This window comes from Zootoca vivipara, chromosome 16 (genome assembly GCF_963506605.1).
Source record: "Zootoca vivipara chromosome 16, rZooViv1.1, whole genome shotgun sequence".
NCBI classification, from domain to species: Eukaryota; Metazoa; Chordata; class Lepidosauria; order Squamata; family Lacertidae; genus Zootoca; species Zootoca vivipara.
The window spans coordinates 7,881,640-7,900,123 of record NC_083291.1 but is presented as its reverse complement, the minus strand read 5'-3'; the positions used below and the strand labels follow the sequence as shown (position 1 = coordinate 7,900,123).

General features: G+C 40.1%; 1 protein-coding gene across 7 annotated transcripts in view; it reads right to left on the bottom strand.

Annotated features, from left to right (window-relative positions):
• KDM4C (lysine demethylase 4C) overlaps positions 1-18,484 on the bottom strand; it is a 210,914-nt gene that overhangs the window by 166,625 nt on the left and 25,805 nt on the right. For all 7 annotated transcript variants that reach the window (XM_035140866.2, XM_035140870.2, XM_060269022.1 and 4 more), the window contains 2 exons: positions 14,911-14,960; positions 4,598-4,701 (listed from right to left, as the gene is read on the bottom strand). In XM_035140866.2, the coding sequence (XP_034996757.1) occupies positions 4,598-4,701; positions 14,911-14,960 (154 nt within the window). The remainder of the gene's footprint in view (positions 1-4,597; positions 4,702-14,910; positions 14,961-18,484) is intronic.

Below are 18,484 nucleotides of genomic sequence, written 5' to 3'. Positions count from 1 at the left end.
ACCCAACTCAGTCTACCTGCTGGGTAAACTGAAATGGTTAAGTGGTCTAAGGCAGCAGATAGCACAAGCTGTTTATTCTGCCTCTAGCCACCATCCTGAAGGTGCATCTGGTAACCAGCCCACACAGCTTGTGTGGCCAAATCCTCAATAAAATGGGCCCCCTATGTAGCCCAGTCTCTTACCTCCTTCAAGTTATGTCCTTTGCCCAATTCCTAAGCACCAACTTTCACATTATACATAACAAAACAACACAGTCACTTGAAAAAAACAACTTCTATATAGATTAGAAAATCACTTTGCTAAGATAAAACTCAGGCTCCCCATTTGTTAATCTTGAGATCTGGTGCAATTAAGTCCTAACTCCTTGAACCAGCAACCAACCAAAGTCCACAGCAAATTCAAAAAGTTTTTGTTATAGAAGTCTTAAATTTCTTTACAGAGCTACCATAAACGTACAATAGCATAGTTCATATTAAAATGTATGTCATCATGCCACAGCATAAACATTACTTTTCGTTAGCTCATGAGAGACTGGAGAGGCAAAAAGAAAAAAGAAAAGATCAGCAAGTTTCTGAACTTGCAGTTTATGTACACAAGAAATGTTTAGATGTAATCAGAGACGAAGTACTATAATTCTAGGTTTGTACTCTATGTGATGCATTTGTGCGCACACACAAAAATATGGGCACAAGGCAATTAAATAGCCTATTACTCTGTCTTTTCCATAGAAATATGTAATGCTACCTTATAGTTCCATTACAAATTGATAGCAATTGCATACTGTATCGAAGCATAAGCACATAAATATGGGAGTATGCACACAGGTGCACATGCTGAGACTGTGATTGGAGTTTTTTAAGAGTCTGGTGTGAGTGCATATAAGTATGAACATTTTCTGTGCCAGCAATTCCCAAATTTATCTTGTCACTCACCCCCACTGATGACAGTTTAGCAGGTGTGCTATTGCAACAACCAGCAGTTCAGCTGTCACCTGGTAGGCGTAGGCTGGCTTATCAGTGTTTAGCACGTTTCCAGTTCTATCACTCCAAGCCACAAGAGATCACAGCCTGATTCTCTCTATTCACATTCTCACAGAAGCCTATTAATTAGAACTACAGTAGGGTATAGACTGCTCTCTGGTGGTACAAGGTGACATAATATTTAACTATCCGAAATGTTTAAATGGAAACTGAAAAGTTCCTAGCCCTAGGATACAGCTGTATGAAGGACATTATACAAATGCCTTCAGCGCATAAAAGTAGAAGCGGAATGACAAACTTTGTGTGCTGAAAACCCATTGTCTCCTGCAAAAATGAGTCTGAAGAGGTTAAACAGAAATCCTCCCGCCTACACTACTTGACATCCTTGCTGTATTCCCTGCTCTGACTTTGTGAAATACAAATGAAATGAAAGCTATAACTGCAGGATTTTATTTTGTATGTGCAGTATGGAGAAATCTAGTAGTTGACACATATAATACAAATAAAGCAACTGCCTGTTAAGGAAATCAGCCCTGAGTGCTCACTGGAAAGACAGATCCTGAAGCTGAGGCTCCAATACTTTGGCCACCTCATGAGAAGAGAGGACTCCGTGGAAAAGACCCTGATGTTGGGAAACATTGAGGGCACTAGGAGAAGGGGACGACAGAGGACGAGATGGTTGGACAGTGTTCTCGAAGCTACCAACATGAGTCTGACCAAACTGCGGGAGGCAGTGGAAGACAGGAGTGCCTGGCGTGCTATGGTCCATGGGGTCACGAAGAGTCGGACACAACTAAACGACTAAATAACAACAAAGATGAGATACCATTACAAATAATAAAAGGATGTGCACATCTGTACTTCCTGAAGTCACTTTCCTCAGCTATGTGCATAATGTGCTAGACATAACCAAGGATCCTTTCTGACTCACTCTCATTTGTCAATTAAAGTCCTTCATGAACTAAATGGGGTGGTTTGAGAATGTCTCTGTCTCCATTTATCCTGAACATTGCTGCCTGTGTACTTCAGCCTGCGTAAGACTCCCACATAACTTATTCACATAGAGGATTCTGTTATTTCTGTGAAACTGTTATTTCTGCAATTGCTGTCCTTATTTAGAAATTATATCTGTGCAGTTAGACAGGCATCACTGTTTAACTTGAATCTTTCTAGCTTCCTTCGACTTGAATTAGAAGCCTGGAGTTGAGCAATGAACTTCACTTGAAGAGGATGTTACTCACAAGCTTAGATCCTCAAGCTATGTGGTTTTTTGAAGGTATCCTACTTTGAGGTCTGACCCCCTCAGGAATATTGCAGATCTGGATTCCATGTTCCAGAAGATGCCACTATATGTCCAATGGGATGATGTGGTGGCTGCAGCCATTGATCACTAAAGAGGCAAACACCTCTCAGCCTGTTCTATCTCGTAAGAAAGGTGGAGCAAGTGGTCCTTTGCTACACATACAATGAGGGGGAAACAGGTAGGTAGCCGTGTTGGTCTGGGACAAAGTAAAATAAAAAAATTCCTTCAGTAGCACCTTAAAGACCAACTAAGTTTTTATTTTGGTATGAGCTTTCGTGTGCATGCACACTTCTTCAGATAGAAGTATTTGATCCCCTGCTAAATTTGCCCGTTTGCGCTCTGATGAAGAAATGACCAGTCCATAATTTTAATGGTAGGTTTATTGTAGCTGTGAGAGACAGAATAACAACAGGAAAACCCCCAGAAACCCAGAAGACAAAAGTCAGAGATTGATGTGCATTATAATGAGTGAAATAAGTATTTGATCCCCTATCAACCAGCTAGATGTCAGGCTACCTGCTATCGTCACTGTATGTAACGAGCTGAGATTAGAAGCACCTGCTGTAAGGGAGAGGTCTTACCTGTAATCCCAGTTTCTGGGGGTTTTCCTGTTGTTATTCTGTCTCTCACAGCTACAATAAACCTACCATTAAAATTATGGACTGGTCATTTCTTCATCAGAGGGCAAACGGGCAAATTTAGCAGGGGATCAAATACTTTTTCCTCTCACTGTACTATATCCTTTTAAATCCAGTGAGAGTTCACTGTTCATATAAATAATGTACTATAATAAGTTAGGGACCCAGGTGGCGCTGTGGGTTAAACCACAGAGTCTAGGGCTTGCTGATCAGAAGGTCGGCAGTTCGAATCCCTGCAACAGGGTGAGCTCCCGTTGCTCGGTCCCAGCTCCTGCCAACCTAGCAGTTCGAAAGCACGTCAAAGTGCAATTAGATAAATAGGAACCGCTACAGCAGGAAGGTAAACGGTGTTTCCGTGCGCTGCTCTGGTTCGCCAGAAGCAGCTTTGTCATGCTGGCCACATGACCCGGAAGCTGAGCACCGCAACCCCAGAGTCGGACACGACTGGACGTGGTGGTCAGGGGGTCCTTTACCTTATCTTTATAATAAGTTTAGAGGCAAGAAAAATATTTACACAATCAGAACACCATCATCCTTTTTAGTTTTTTAACACTACAGAACAACATTGGAACCGTTTTTGTAGACGAGACACACTGTCTTCCTCCTACCCTCTCACATCAACTGCCAAGTAGGGAAAACTTAAAGCAGGTATTTTAGAAATGTGGGGGAGAGATCTGGAGAAGGCATTAATTCTTTATTGATTCCAGATCTCTGCATAGTACACAGATACTCCACCTAAGGTGGAGTTGAGCAAAAAATTTACCTAGCTCAAAATTTCAGCCAACTTGCTGAAAGCTTTCTTGGCGTATCATGATCCTACTGAGAAAAGGCTGCAGCTCTCTAGCAACTACTACAGCTTCTCAAGTGGGCAGCAGAACATCAAGAGAGCAGAAACATTTGACTTAGCTTTTGGAAGCAGCTACATACTTAATCCTCCTCATGACTAAAAAAGAAGATCAAAAGTCATCTCTCTCTTTTCACCTGTTTTATATTGAGATGGACTTCCTCTTCTGAGAGCCCACTACAGTTTTAATATTCAGCAAGAGCTGAAATCTGGATAGCAAAGTTTGTGGCAATGGTCTGCCGCAGCCAAGGCAGCAGTCAAGCAGGTCATTTGAAGAGAATTCTTAGGAGAGAATGCAAGATATAAACGTAAGTAATGTAATGAAATATAAAGTGTGCAATTCTCAGGAAACACTCAGAAGCATGTAGAGCCATCCATGGAGGAATACAATGATACAGGGACACATCCCTTCTCAGGGCCGGCCCTATGGCTAGGCTGGGTGGTGCAGGGCGCCACAGCGCTGGCCCGCCAGGGGGGGGCATCGCAGCTGCGCCCGCCGGCCGGCCACTCTTCCGCGCAGCAGCGCCCTCGGCAGTAGCACTGCGCACTGAGCCCGCCCGCCCGTTGCGCTGGGAAACGGGGCAGGGGGCGCCGGAGGGAGCCGTCGCACCACGGCGCCAGGGGTGCTTAAGACGGCCCTGTCCCTTCTTTCTTCCATGCTTCTCTCACCTCACTCAATACTTGTCTGTCATGGTTTCTGCAGTGAGACTTAACTTTCTTGCTTAACTTGTGCACCTTAGCTGACGTTTATGTCCAAATAAATTATCTATGTATAGCTATTCCAACTCTGATGCAATAGCTTAAAGACCCCAAGGTTAAAAAAACAACTCACTTTGTCAAATGGAATTCCGTATTTTTTCAGTATTGATGGAGAAATTAACGTCATCTTATGGCGCAGGAAAGCATCACATCCTTGAGAGCTGCTTGGGAAGAATCCTAGAAAAGCACAAATAAACAGAGAATTGTACCAATCACAGTGAGAACATTGTAATTACTTGCTGTATTCACCATATACAATATAGTTCAATTCCACCGTCACCAAGTTATGTGTTTCCCTTCCCCACCTTCCCTACAGTTAAAAAGGCAGAATAGCAAGTTAGATAATATGGGGACATTCTGACACAGGTTAAGTGATGCTACAGTTTAGAGAGGTGAAGAGAAGAACTGAACATGGGGATTCCATTTTCAGAAGCAGCCCTGGGTCCCATATAATACATATTTCTTCCCTGAACTAGACCTAGCACTTAAATAGTAAGTCAGACATACTGAATGACTCAAGCCCTGCTGTCCATCTGAGAAACAGTGATACTTTAACAGACCAAACTCTGGTTCAGGAGCCTTGCAGTCCATTGTCTTCTCTGACAGGAGTCTGCAGTACAATGAAGGGCCTAGTGCAGTTGGTGAGGTAGCAGAGCTAAGGATTCTAAGTTCTCCATAAAATGAATCTGAATCCTAAGTTTCAGGCTTCAAGTCCTCTTTCCTCTGTCGGTGTTTCCCAGTGGACTGAACTTGTGTACAGTTTTGTGTCTGCAGGCTCCCTGAGGCAGAATCTTGCAAACTGGGGAACAGCTAGCCACAACAACTGAGGACTGGGGCATGACAGATGCAGGGCACCCTACCAGACAGTCTTTTACATTCATAACACTGATCCACATGCAGACTGACTTATCTGCATCAGGGCATTCAGTTGGGCAATCCTATGCCCAATCAGTGCTTTTTTCCCCCAGAATGTTCTCCCCAGGGTGGCACTTACTGTAACAACTTTATGGTGAGTACTGGCACCTACCATACTTTTTCTAGAAAAAAAGTGCTGTGCCCAATTATTGTCTTTTCACCTGAACCGTGAGGGTTCTAGATGTGTAAATGGCTGACGGATTGTAGTCTTATAATACAAGCTTTTAAGACAGCCAAACCATTGCTTCATTTGCCTCTTGGCTTTTTCGCCTACCTCGTAGCAAATTGTCACAACTTTATTAGCGGTTAGGCATTGGTATATCTGTGATGTGTCGGAGGGGGCAAGGTTCAGGCCATCGCCTACCCCTCCATCTTTAGGGTATTCCGTTAAAGGAATCTGGTGGTCGTGGATCCCGCCCGATGCCCTGCTGGTGGCTAGGGCCATGGCACGACCCCCGGTGACATCAGGGGGAGCTTCCAGTTGTATTTGCATCAACAGGCTCCACCTTCTGGTTGCTAACCTTTGATGACTCCACGCTGAGCGGGGGGAGTCATCTAGTCTGTTCAATCCAATGCCTAAGCCAATACCACTCACATGCTGTAACCAATAAAGTTGTGGCCTTTTCACCCATTAACTTAAATACATTGTGTCCTTGTGTCTTTATTTCCTCAAGCGGGTGGCATGTTCTCAACTCACAATACAAGCATTTAAGACAGCCAAACCATTGCTTCATTTGCCTAGTAGTCTCCTGTACAGTGCTACTTATTTTAGGAAACAATACCATTAAAAATTGTATCTTTAAATGCAGGAATGTGAACGCTATCCCTTAGCAATATACGTCAGATGAACTCATCACACTTTTAAAAAAATCTGTACATTTGTGCTGCATTAAATAAATTAAATTTTAAATTAAAATCAATGAAGAAAGAAGAGTCTATTTAAATCTCCTTCTATATGGATTTGTAATCAGGGCCTGAACAAATGTGGTGACTGGTCATAAGTTAATTTAAATTGGAAACCCACTGGAGTAAGGTAATTCACAGTATATTAAGCCCAGCATATCAGTTTAGAATGTATATTTACAATGACCCTGGAAAATTATGCTCTATATCATCTCAACAGGAGGGGGCGGGAACACACGCACACAATGCAAGAGACATGCTTTGAAAGCCAATCTTCTATGAATATGTTGAACAAGTTTTACTATTAAATCCAATACTATTTTTGCACAAAATCCATACCCCCAACGTTTAACAGATGAACATAATATGCTTGTGCATAAATAACTGGGTGGGCATGTCCAGAGATGGGCAATAGCAGGCAGAAGGCACACTAAGAGAAGGTATTCAAGACCAGAGGAAGGTGGAATCAACCATTAACCACCTTGACAAGGTAAATAGTGTAATTATTCCACATTAAAGTGGTCTCAGCTACATAGCCTATGGTTGCAGCCTCTGCCTGATCCTCCAAAAGCTGGGCTATCCTGTTAAAGGGATTCCAGGGGGGGGGAGTTGCCTATGTCCTTATGCCTGGATGGGAGCCAGGACTGATGGGACGCCCCCAGACAGTGATCCCTGCTGATATAAGTCTTAGGAACCCCTGCTTATGGATTGACCTACAGCATCACTTCCAGCAGGTGGGCTGGAAGAATTCGATTGCCCCATGCCCAAGCCTAACCTCTGTCATCTGTATTCAATAAAGTTGTGGCCTGTTTCGATCCAAATCAGTCTACGTTGTCCTTCAATTCTTTTGGGGGTTGGGGACAGAGGTGCATGATGGCAACCTATATTTCAGATTGTTCAATATTCCAGTTCATCACAGACCTCAGTCTTTCAGGATCCATGAAAACAAAGATAAAGCTTTGTTATAAGCATATATTCTTAGAACAACCCTCATTGTTCCAATTCGCTGTTCAGGCCTAGGAACAAATGATTTGTTAAAAAGGAACATCAGAATTACGAATTATAATGGTATTGTTAAGGACTGCCTGGTTCCTTATGCTCCAACCCGATCACTGAGATCTTCAGGAGTTCAGGCTTGAACAGGGACCAAGACTTTAGCTTGCCATGCCTTACCCAGTTAAAAGAAGTCCAGCTGGCATCATTCCTGCTTTATAGTAGACATCTTTGGGACAGGCCTTTGGAAACTGATTTTTCTTTTACCAAACCGTTTTATCAACATGTTACTGATTCTCTTACCACTGTTACTGTTGCTATATTATGTTTTTATGTTGTATGCTACCTTGTTATATGTCCTATGAGAGTGTGGCTTCATTTATGCCCTTAAATCTTAAAGGAGGCTTTAAAATGGCTCAGGGGGACCACTGTTCTATACAAGGAAAAAGAAATCAATTGCCTGTACAAAAAGGACTCTCTGAACCATAAGTAGTTCTGTGTGTGCACGCATCCAATTCAATCTGTCCCCAAGATCAATACAGGAAGCAGAGGGTTAACTGCCATTGCAACAACAACAACAACATGGCTCAAATCTTCTCCTGCTTTCCATGTCCCACCCCTACAAATTTCAGTTTAAACACTACAGCTAACAGCTTGTTGTTCTTTTATTCTGATTTATTTTATTCGGTCAGTTGGTTTTCTGTATAAGGTGGTGTCTGGACGTATAGACACCACCTTATACAGAAAACCAACTGACCGACAAACATATCTACATGCTTCTAGCTACCATACCAAACATACCAAACAATCCATCGTATACAGCCAGGCCCTACATTACAACCGCATCTGTTCCAACTCTACAGACAGAGAATCTCACCTAAGAGATCTACAGCAAACCTTTTTAGAACTAAAATATCCACCTGATGAAGTTAAACAACAGATCAACAGAGCCAGACTGATACCTAGAGAGAACCTGCTGCAAGACAGACCCAAAAAAGAAAATAACAGAACACCACTAGTCATCACATACAGCTCCCAAGTTAAAACAGTACAACGCATCATCAGAGATCTACAGCCTCTCCTGGACAATGACAGCTCCCTTTCTCAAGCTCTGGGAGGAAGACCTTTCATTGCCTACAGACAGCCACCCAATCTTAAACAACTCCTCACCCACAATAATACAACCACCAGACTTAACATGGACACTGGTACCAGAATCTGCAATAAACCCAGATGCCAACTTTGCTGCCACATACACCCGGACAACACCATTACTGGCCCCAACAACATCCAACATACCATCTCAGGACTATTTAATTGCTCATCTTCTAACATTGTGTATGCCATCAAATGCCAACAGTGCCCTTCAGCTCTCTATATTGGACAAACAGGCCAAACCCTACGCCAAAGGATAAATGGACATAAATCTGACATCAGGAACCAGAAGACAGAAAAACCAGTAGGAGAACACTTCAATCTCCCAGGACATTCTATACAAGATCTCAAAGTAGCTGTCTTACTACAAAAGAATTTCAGAAATAGACTGGAAAGAGAAGTTGCTGAATTACAACTTATCACCAAGCTCAAAACCATGGAGGGACCTGGTTTGAACAGAGATATCGGATTCTTATCTCATTATACATGATAAGCGATCTTCAGCAATCTCAACCCTTGCTTTTTCATGCAAAACCATTTGCAGTCATTTTCGGTCATCAACAGCTATCAGTCAGTCAATCACCCACTTCCACCACCCTTCTGAGTGATACCCCCTCCCCTCCCCACCCCCTCCCCACCCCTTCTCTACATAAGTGCCTGGGGACTCCTATTTCACTGTATCTGAAGAAGTGTGAATGCACACAAAAGCTCATATCAAAATAAAAACTTAGTTGGTCTTTAAGGTGCTACTGAAGGATTTTTTTTATTTTACTTCGACCCAGACCAACACGGCTACCTACCTGTAACTAGGCATATATTGTAACCAACTCTACAACCTCAGCACTGAAATATTTCTGAGAAACTGGTGGATTGAGATAACAGGAGAGATGTCATCACAACAATGATGAGAGAACAATGAAGTCTGATCGAATTCTCTGGAGCCTGTGAGGACTAATTATTGTGTCAAATTTTATTAAAATTCAGAGCTAATTAATTTTCCACACCCTTCTTTAATCTTCGGAATCATCAAATCAAAAGGTCCTCTTTAAAAATAATCAAAAGCAGCTTCCCAAATGCAGAGTTTTGTTTCTCAACTGCTGGAGAAACTGTTGGTGCACAATTTAGATAAATAATCATCGGCCTCGGGACATATATTTCATTTCTCCCAGTAGTATCATTACAACATAATAAAAATCGCCATCATGATTTATAAAGCCTCAATTCCTCTTGCTATATATACCTTATTAATGTCATTTAAAGTGTATAAAACATGTTTTCCGAAAGAGGCAATTTAAGAGGCAGAAATAAATTAGTACTAGGAACAAACTGAAACCTCTTTAGAGTAAATCAGTATAGATTTAAAGAAGAAATAAATTGGCACATAAGAAATTAGATTTCTTGGATGAGTCAGTTCAGCACCCAGACCCACTATAGCAAAGTCAGAACATTTCAATTCACGTAATGGGAAGCAATGGGCAGCGACTGAACACAAAAAGCCCCAAAGCATGGAGATCACAGCCTGAAGATGTTGAAAAATTATTCTGACACTTCACAAAGACAGCTAAAGCCAAGAAGCAAATTTACTACTGTACTCCCAAAGAGCTTGGCACATTATAAAACATCCATGCATTTGCAAATGTATACAATAAAATTCTGCATCCACCCTAACTTTACCCCAAATATTCTGATGCAGCTTTTAATATCCATTCTGAAGCTTGAAAAAGTGACTCACAAGGCAAGTTCAAGTGTACAAAGATATGAAAGAGAGAGCACAATAAGCAAATTTAATTTTCAATCTGCCAGCACCTTACCTCTGCCACAGCATCTTATTTTTGACAAACTGAGCAAATCTATATGGCCCTGCCAGGGGAAACCACTGTCCTGAGTAGGGATGAGTGGACCTGTCAACTTTGGTTTCTCTCTCTCTGTCTACTTTTTCCAATATTAATTTCAGTTCTCCACATCTCTGTGTCAATTTGTGATTTATTTTTAAATCACATTTACATTTATTGGCATTTTAGTGCTAATCTCTCTAAATATACATTTTGTATGCAATTATAACTAATATGCTCACTGGAAGGACAGATCATGAAGCTGAGGCTCCAATACTTTGGCCACCTCATGAGAAGAGAAGGCTCCCTGGAAAAGACCCTGATGTTGGGAAAGATTGAGGGCACAAGGAGAAGGGGACGACAGAGGACGAGATGGTTGGACAGTGTTCTCGAAGCGACCAACATGAGTCTGACCAAACTGCGGGGGGCAGTGGAAGACAGGAGTGCCTGGAGTGCTCTGGTCCATGGGGTCGTGAAGAGTCGGACATGACTAAACGACTAAACAACTACAACAATAACATTACTAATGTACACTTTTTTGAGGTGCCGTTTCCCTCAGTATACAGTATGTTTAAATTTTCATCAACGTATGCATTCCATGTACACTTTACCCCAGCATATGCATTTTTATGTATATGCCTTGGCTCAAGAGCTCTCTTGCAAAATATGAAGAAGTATGAATTTTGAATGAAGATTTTGTCTCAGTTCAGGTATTAGTGAAATGCATATTTAAATATGTTCCATTTTATTTTAAATGCTGTCTGAATCGAATTTCTCCCCTGTCCCTAGTCCCAGGCCCTTTCTACTAGGACAGGGGCCAGCAAATTTTTTCACCTTGTGGGGGCGGCGGACAATATTTTTGGGGGGAGGGAGAACGAGTTCCTATGCCCCACAAATAATCCAGAGATGCATTTTAAATAAAAGCATACATTCTACTAATGTAGAAACACGCTGATTCCCAGACCGTCCACAGGCCGGATTTAGAAGGCGATTGGGACGGATCTGGCCCCCGGGCCTTAGTTTGCCTATGCATGAACTAGGGCAACTATGTATGGTTGTGCTGTATTTGCTAAACTTACTTCAGCAGATAGATTTTGGCTTCACTTTCGTCCAGCCTGCATGTGCACAATGCAATATGTGGGTTGCATTGACCTTAAAGGCTAAACCACATCCACAGGTCATGGAATGAATACCTATCTCAATTTCCCCCTGTATGGGAAGCAACCCGGAAGATATTGTCACGAGGAGATAAGAGTGGCATGTCTTAAGAGTTCTCCCCATGTCCTTGCCCCGCCCCAAACTTATTGATGTGTGGGTGTTCACTTTAAGGAAAGCCTGGGTGTTTGACCACAGGTGTCGCTAATTAAGATCAAGTTCCCTATAAAAGGCAGGCGTTTGGGATGGGGGGGGGAGAGAGAGCCTCGTCACAGACCCAGGGCGCTGTGAGTTGGTTTGTGTGTCCTCGCTACCCATTTGAGAGGCTCCTGGGAGCAGATTGGGGACATGTTGATTTGGGTATGTATGTTTTTCTTTCTTCAACAAAGGTATTTTGGTTCATCTACCTGCTTGGTTTATATGCCCTGATATCCCTGAAAAGAACCCCTGCACTTGGCAGAACACCCCCTAAAAGTACATCAACTAACTATATAGGAAAACACACACACACACACACACACACACACACTGGTACCTAGACTTATTGGTGGGCAACCTATAGCCCTTGACTAATTTCATGCAGGTGACAAAAGGAGGAGACAAAAATAAAAAGGAGGTGGCAGAAAGAAAGGAGGTGAGCTATCCCTGATTTGTGGACTCCAACAGGTAACCCCCAAAAGAACGTGTCCCAACAGACAAAAGGTTTCCCCTACCTTAATTCAAACACAATCGTATTCGTATGGCATAAATCGGCAGATCTGCATATTGGAGTTCCATTACTCAACTATTATTCACTGACTACATATCATAGCATATATAATATGAACTTTGTTTCAGTTTCAACTCTGTTGAACATATCTGAGAAACATAAACAAATGCCTCTCATAAAGACATGAATGAGATTACAAGATACAGTATATGAATCTAGATTCAGGTAGGTAGCCATGTTGGTCTGATGCAATCGAAATGAATAAATTAAAATTAAAAAATTGTCCAGTAGCACCTTAGAGACCAACTAAGTTTGTTCTGGGTATAAGCTTTCGTGTGCATGCACACTCCTTCAGATATACTGAAACAGAAGTCACCAGACCCTTATATATAATGAGAAGGTGGGGTGGGGTTTTTCTCAGAAGGGTAGTAGGAGATGGGTGATTGATATGAATGCAAGTGATTTATAATTTGTTGCTGTTACTTCCATTTTCAAGCCAACATTGTCAAATAACTTAAGAATTCTGTGATGTTATAGAGCAACATAACTAGTTTCAAAATTGCAATAACAGCTCACTTGAGATTTTTATTACATTTGTGTCTGCGTAAAATGGAAAGAACTACATAAATGAGAAAGCACCTGAAGGGCAAAATCAAACTGCTGCCTTTATTAGATGCAAGTCTAATGTCTTTCAGATAAAATATTTGTAGGTGCCATAGTCAATCAAGTTTTCAATGGATTCCAAAGATGAAAGCATTCATGCATAAAAGGCAGTGTGATAATTATGATAGGCAGACAAGATAATGGAAAAAATCCTAGCCTTCCTTTAATTTTATGTATCAAGTACAGACTTGACCTAGATAACCTGCAATGCTTCACCACATTTACTGCATTATTTTAGCATTTTAATTATTTAGGAAAATTCAATTAATTCAGTAGGCATCTGGTAAGCAGGACCAACCTTCCTGCATCTCACAGCTTTTTTTAGATGCTGCAATTCTGCACAACACTTTTAATATAAATATGTAATTAAGCCTGAAATCTATTCACTCTGCAAGTTTATTAACCTTTGCTGATTATGCAAATTGTAGCTGTGAGGCTGTCGTGACATTTTCATCATTTTAAAACAGCTTGTTTTAAAAATTCCATTGTAATCTTTATGGACAGTGAGTACAGTATGAAGATCACATACACCTCACCCCCAAATCCTGGTAGTGACAAAACAAACTTGCCCAAAAAGATAAATAAATGAAAGAAAGATGAAATGAACAATAGAACTGGAAGAACATTAAGGTTTTTGGTAATACACTACTAAAACCACCTTCTGTGTTTTAATTCACTATTCAGGCACAGGAACACACAACTTATTTTAAAAAGAACATCAAAATTATACTATTTGTTAAGATGACTGGCATTTTTACAAACGCACTGGCAGGGGCATGGAGAACGGCACACAGCAGACTTTGGGTGGGGAGCACAGCAACTCCAATGCTCTAATCAGCATGGCATTTTTAAATCTCAAGGGAGGCTTAACAATGGCTCGAGGGACTACTGTTCTGTACAAGAAAAATAATCAATTGTGCGTGTATAAAAAGGGCTTTCTGAACCAAAGCCACAATAATCAAAGATGCATATTGGAGTTACAAGTGTACCCCTAAATTTTAAGCGTTCCTCTCATTAGGCAATAGTGCATATCACACTTGAAGACTTCTACACATGCAATGAAACTTCCCCTTCGCCTTTCCCACCCCAAAACAGCTCCGGGGGGGGGGGGTCCTCAAACCTGCTGTAGCACATTTGGGAAGGGGGGGTTGCACACAGAGGAGAGGAGGAGAAAAGGAAGTCTGATTGCACAAATGGAATCCTATTCCAGCCGCTGGCAGACATAGCTGGGTGTCGCCCATTAGTCAAGGTTGTGAAGCTGAGAATTTGTGCTGTAATGGTTTGGTGTTACTCGTTTTAATAAATTAGATATATTTTTATGATATATGAATTCATATATGTTCATGTATGTTCTTTCTTCACAAAAGGCCTGTAGGTCTCCAGTAAAGCTTCTCATAATAACCTCCATTTCTTTTCTTTAAAAGCACCTTTACATTTCTACAGTACTGCACTCTCCTCAAATGTATACCGGTGATTGCCCCCGCAGTAATAGCTGTTCAGTAGTGGAAGGAATGATCGTTTAGCTTGGAAAAGAACAGACAGTGATAAATTTATTACCATGTGAAGGTGCATGGATAAGAGCTCCTTGATTTTCTGTATTTAACATGGTGTTCTTACCTTTCCTCCATATTACTGTTTCACTGGTTTTTTTGGGACTGGACCTTTATGCTAACAGTAAAAAGGTAAAGGTACCCCTGACCATTAGGTCCAGTCGCAGACAACTCTGGGGTTGCAGCGCTCATCTCGCTTTACTGGCTGGTATTTAAGGTATTGCTTCGCCCCAAAATTACAGCCGTGGTATTATTTCCAGCTAAGTATTCTACTCACAAGCGTAATATAGGTACAATAAGAATGGCAAAGCAGTATACTTCCAATTTTAAACTGCTCCTAAACTTTATATTAAATATTAATTTAGACAGAAATGACAATATATTGCAAAAATAAGGATATAAACATCAGTCTTTATTTTACAAAGCAATTAAAATGGCAACCACAATTATTAGGTGCCTTTCTAAATATAAGGGACTTTTGAACGGAATGTCTTTGATATATGTATCTCACCTTGAGCTAGTCGTTCAAGTCGTTTTCCATGTTCTGGAGGGATAGCATACCTAAAATTTACATTAAAAGAAAATAGAAAAGAGTTCATAATCACTGCCACAGAAATCTGCATAGCTAATACAGCAGACACAGAACATTCATTTTATGTATTTTTAAAAAACTACTTTTCTTTACAAAATAGAATTCGAATCAGTTAACATCAAGTTTTTTTAAAAGTAACATCAAGTTCTCTGGGTGGCCTACAATAAGTAAAAAAAACAACTGAAATACAAAGACAAAATCATTAGGAAGTGGGCAAACCTACAATAATCAACTCAAACAGAATTCAGTGCATTCCTCAAAACTAAAAACAGTTGTTGTTGTTGTTGTTGTTTTAAAAAAAGCTTACTCAACGTAAGTTGTTTGAAACGCCTGGTAGCAAAAGGACCAGATGAGACTCTGGGAAGGCCTTTCTTTAACCAGGGTGCTACTACTGAAAAGGCCTGGTCCCAGGGTTACACCCACAGCCCTATGACAAACATGCTTTTCCTGACTATTAATGTGGGCTTGAAATATAGGCGCTTCTTTTTACTTTTTCTCAGAATTGTTAAAAACTACATGTTGCCATTGACAGGCTAGATGCCACATGTCAGTTTATAGGGAATGCATAATGAGTACTAAAATATCACCAGTGAAAATGTCAGTCTTTTCTTGCTTGATATTTTTTCAGCTGCTTTTAGTTTCAAATGTTAAGTACCTGCTGAGTGCTAAGCACATCAATAATAATGTTGACACTTAAGATATTTTGCTGTCAGTGGATACCCTTTCAGTGTGGACACACTTTTAGTGGATACACTTCGGATTTATGCTTCCCCCCCCCTTCTAAATTTTGATATTTAGTTACCAGAACCTGGCTTTCTTTATTATTATTCAAACTTTAGTTTGAGAAAATTATCCCGGAAATGCGAGTCGACTTGATAGGTGATTCATGTTATCAAAAACTTCTCAACAAAGGCTTTCCCATGGAATCCATTATTTTATAGTGGAAGAATATGAATCAAACTCACAGGCAAAATAAATTGACATGGCCTCTGTTAATTATGCTAAAAATGCAAGAATTTCCAGTGGGGTAGTTGCCTTACTCTCTTGAAGCAAAAACAGTAAGAGATTTGTGGCACCATAAAGACTAACAACTGTATTATGTATATGTCTATTAAAACTGTAATACAAAGTATTACAAAAAAAGAGCACGAAGGGGAAAACCATTACCCATGAATTATTTAAATAACTGAAATAAGAGGGTGTGGTTATTGGTCTTTATATAAATAGCACTGAATACAACCTATTGAAGCACCCTAGTTCCTCAAAACTTCTTTTCAATTTCCCCCCTTTCAAAGTGTTATTTCCATACAGGGGGAAAAAATGGGCGATTAGGATTTAAGTTCACTTATTTGCATATATTTGAATATTAAAAGTTCCACTCATTGTAATTGAATTGGATTGCACACAAAAATGATTGTGTAAGGAAACCACTGTTCCAGATGACTGGAAGCATTGATTGCCTGTGTGTGTATGTGTCTACTCCAGAACATTGTTCTCTACCTAAATTACTGGTAAGGTAATTTACAGAATATATGTCCAAATGGCTCTTAAAAACATTTCTCTTTTTGAACAATATTTTTCATCAAACTTACTTTGGGCCAAACTTGGCCATAAGCTGAAGTAGCAACTCTCACTGGGAGACAAACAGATTGAACGTATTGTCCTTCATAAGTAATTAATGGACTTTTAGAAAGGCTCAACCAAAAAATCCCTCTTCCAGCTTTAGTACAATATATTATTTTTCAGATGACGCACAAAGTCCCAAAGAACAATTCTGTATGTGTGTTCATAGACAGTTAACATGAACATAAACATAATTTAGCTCTTTGGGGTGTTGTTGTTAGAATGTATCTTGTATATTCTGTAATTTTGTGAACTATTGTGACATAATTTTACAAAGTTCATTTAGTCTCTGCTCTGCTACAGCTGGGTATACAGTTTGTTGAACTTGAAACTAAGCTCATTTCAATGAACATGTATCTGAATTTGAGGCGTCACTACCATTTATTAAAAGGACCCGTGTATCTCTGATAATAAAAGCGAGTCAACACCAAAATTAAATGCGGCAGCCAGTGAGGCGAGATGAACTTGCATTTCTGTTCCAACTGATACCAAGAAGCCAATGCAACAGGGGTGCCTGGGGAGAATGGTATAAGGCACAATCATAACCATGTCTAATCAGAAATCAGCCCCATTGAATTCAATGGGGTTTACTCCAAGGTAAGTAAAGTTAGGATTGCAGTCTTAATCTTTTTTATTGTATTATCAAAGCATTCAGGTTCTAGAAGAAAAGGGGATATAAATAAAAGGAGGCTACTTCCTGTTTTCATGTGGTTTAAGGCTACTCCAGCTTTTCGAATTGCGTTTCCAAGATCTCTGGTAGGAAAAGGTGCCTTAGAATATCTGCTGTGAATTTATAGGAGTCCTCCGGGTATGTTTAGCCTCAAATTTTTATTGCTGCAAAACTATGGGAAATAAACAACCCCTCGGATCACTAAGTGACCTCTAGGACTATTCGAGCATTATATTTCTTTACCAAATACTCAGGATTGCAATCCTATACCATTTAGGCACTTTTCAAATGTTACAGTACAACTGCAGGGATAAATCTACAGCAAAGTGCTTCCCATGATTCCAATGTAACATTTAAACCGCATTTTTATTCTTAGGCATTAGTTTAATGCACTGGAATAAAATAAATCTGAAATCTGTTTTAGTAACATGATAATAAAAGATATAGTTTCCATATTACATTATATGAATATTGTATTTATTGTATCATATTTTGACTATCCTTGAATAAACTTGATATTTAAATTTGAGCTACCTACTTTTAAAATGTTCAGTTGCATTATCTGAAAAGGGTGCTTTTCTTTACTGGAGTTACAATACAGTTCAGTTTATAAAAATCAATCATTTCAAATCAATGCATACAATTAAAAATGAAAACCCCAAACATATTTTACACCAATGATGTGAACCTAGAGTGCTGTACATCATTACTGTCAGGAAAATAATAGCTTTTTTGCCCATTTAAATGAAAGCAATTAGCCTTGAAATAGAAACTGGTCAACAGACTAGTAGTTCTGCAAGGAAGAAGTGCTACATATTTGTTTAGTGCTTGGTGCTTCATTCTCATCTAAATACAACTGAAAGGAAAGTATTGGTGGTGCAAGGTCACACAACTTTGGCACTGATACAATTTCAAAAAAAAAGAATCTAAAGCACGATGCCATTAATATCAATACCACTGCATTACAATATTCAGCTTCCTTTACTCAGAATGCAGAAACTATTCTGATTCCCAGATTCAAATATTTGACCTTGGAAATAAACCCCATGCCTCTGACTGTAACTTACTTTCCAGAAAGCTTACTTTGGTGCCTTTAGCTATACTAGATACTTAAATTAAAATGTACAGGGTGCTATTGGAGTACGTTTTATGCAGACCCACTGAAATTAATGGACCTAACTTGTTTATTAATTTTAGTGG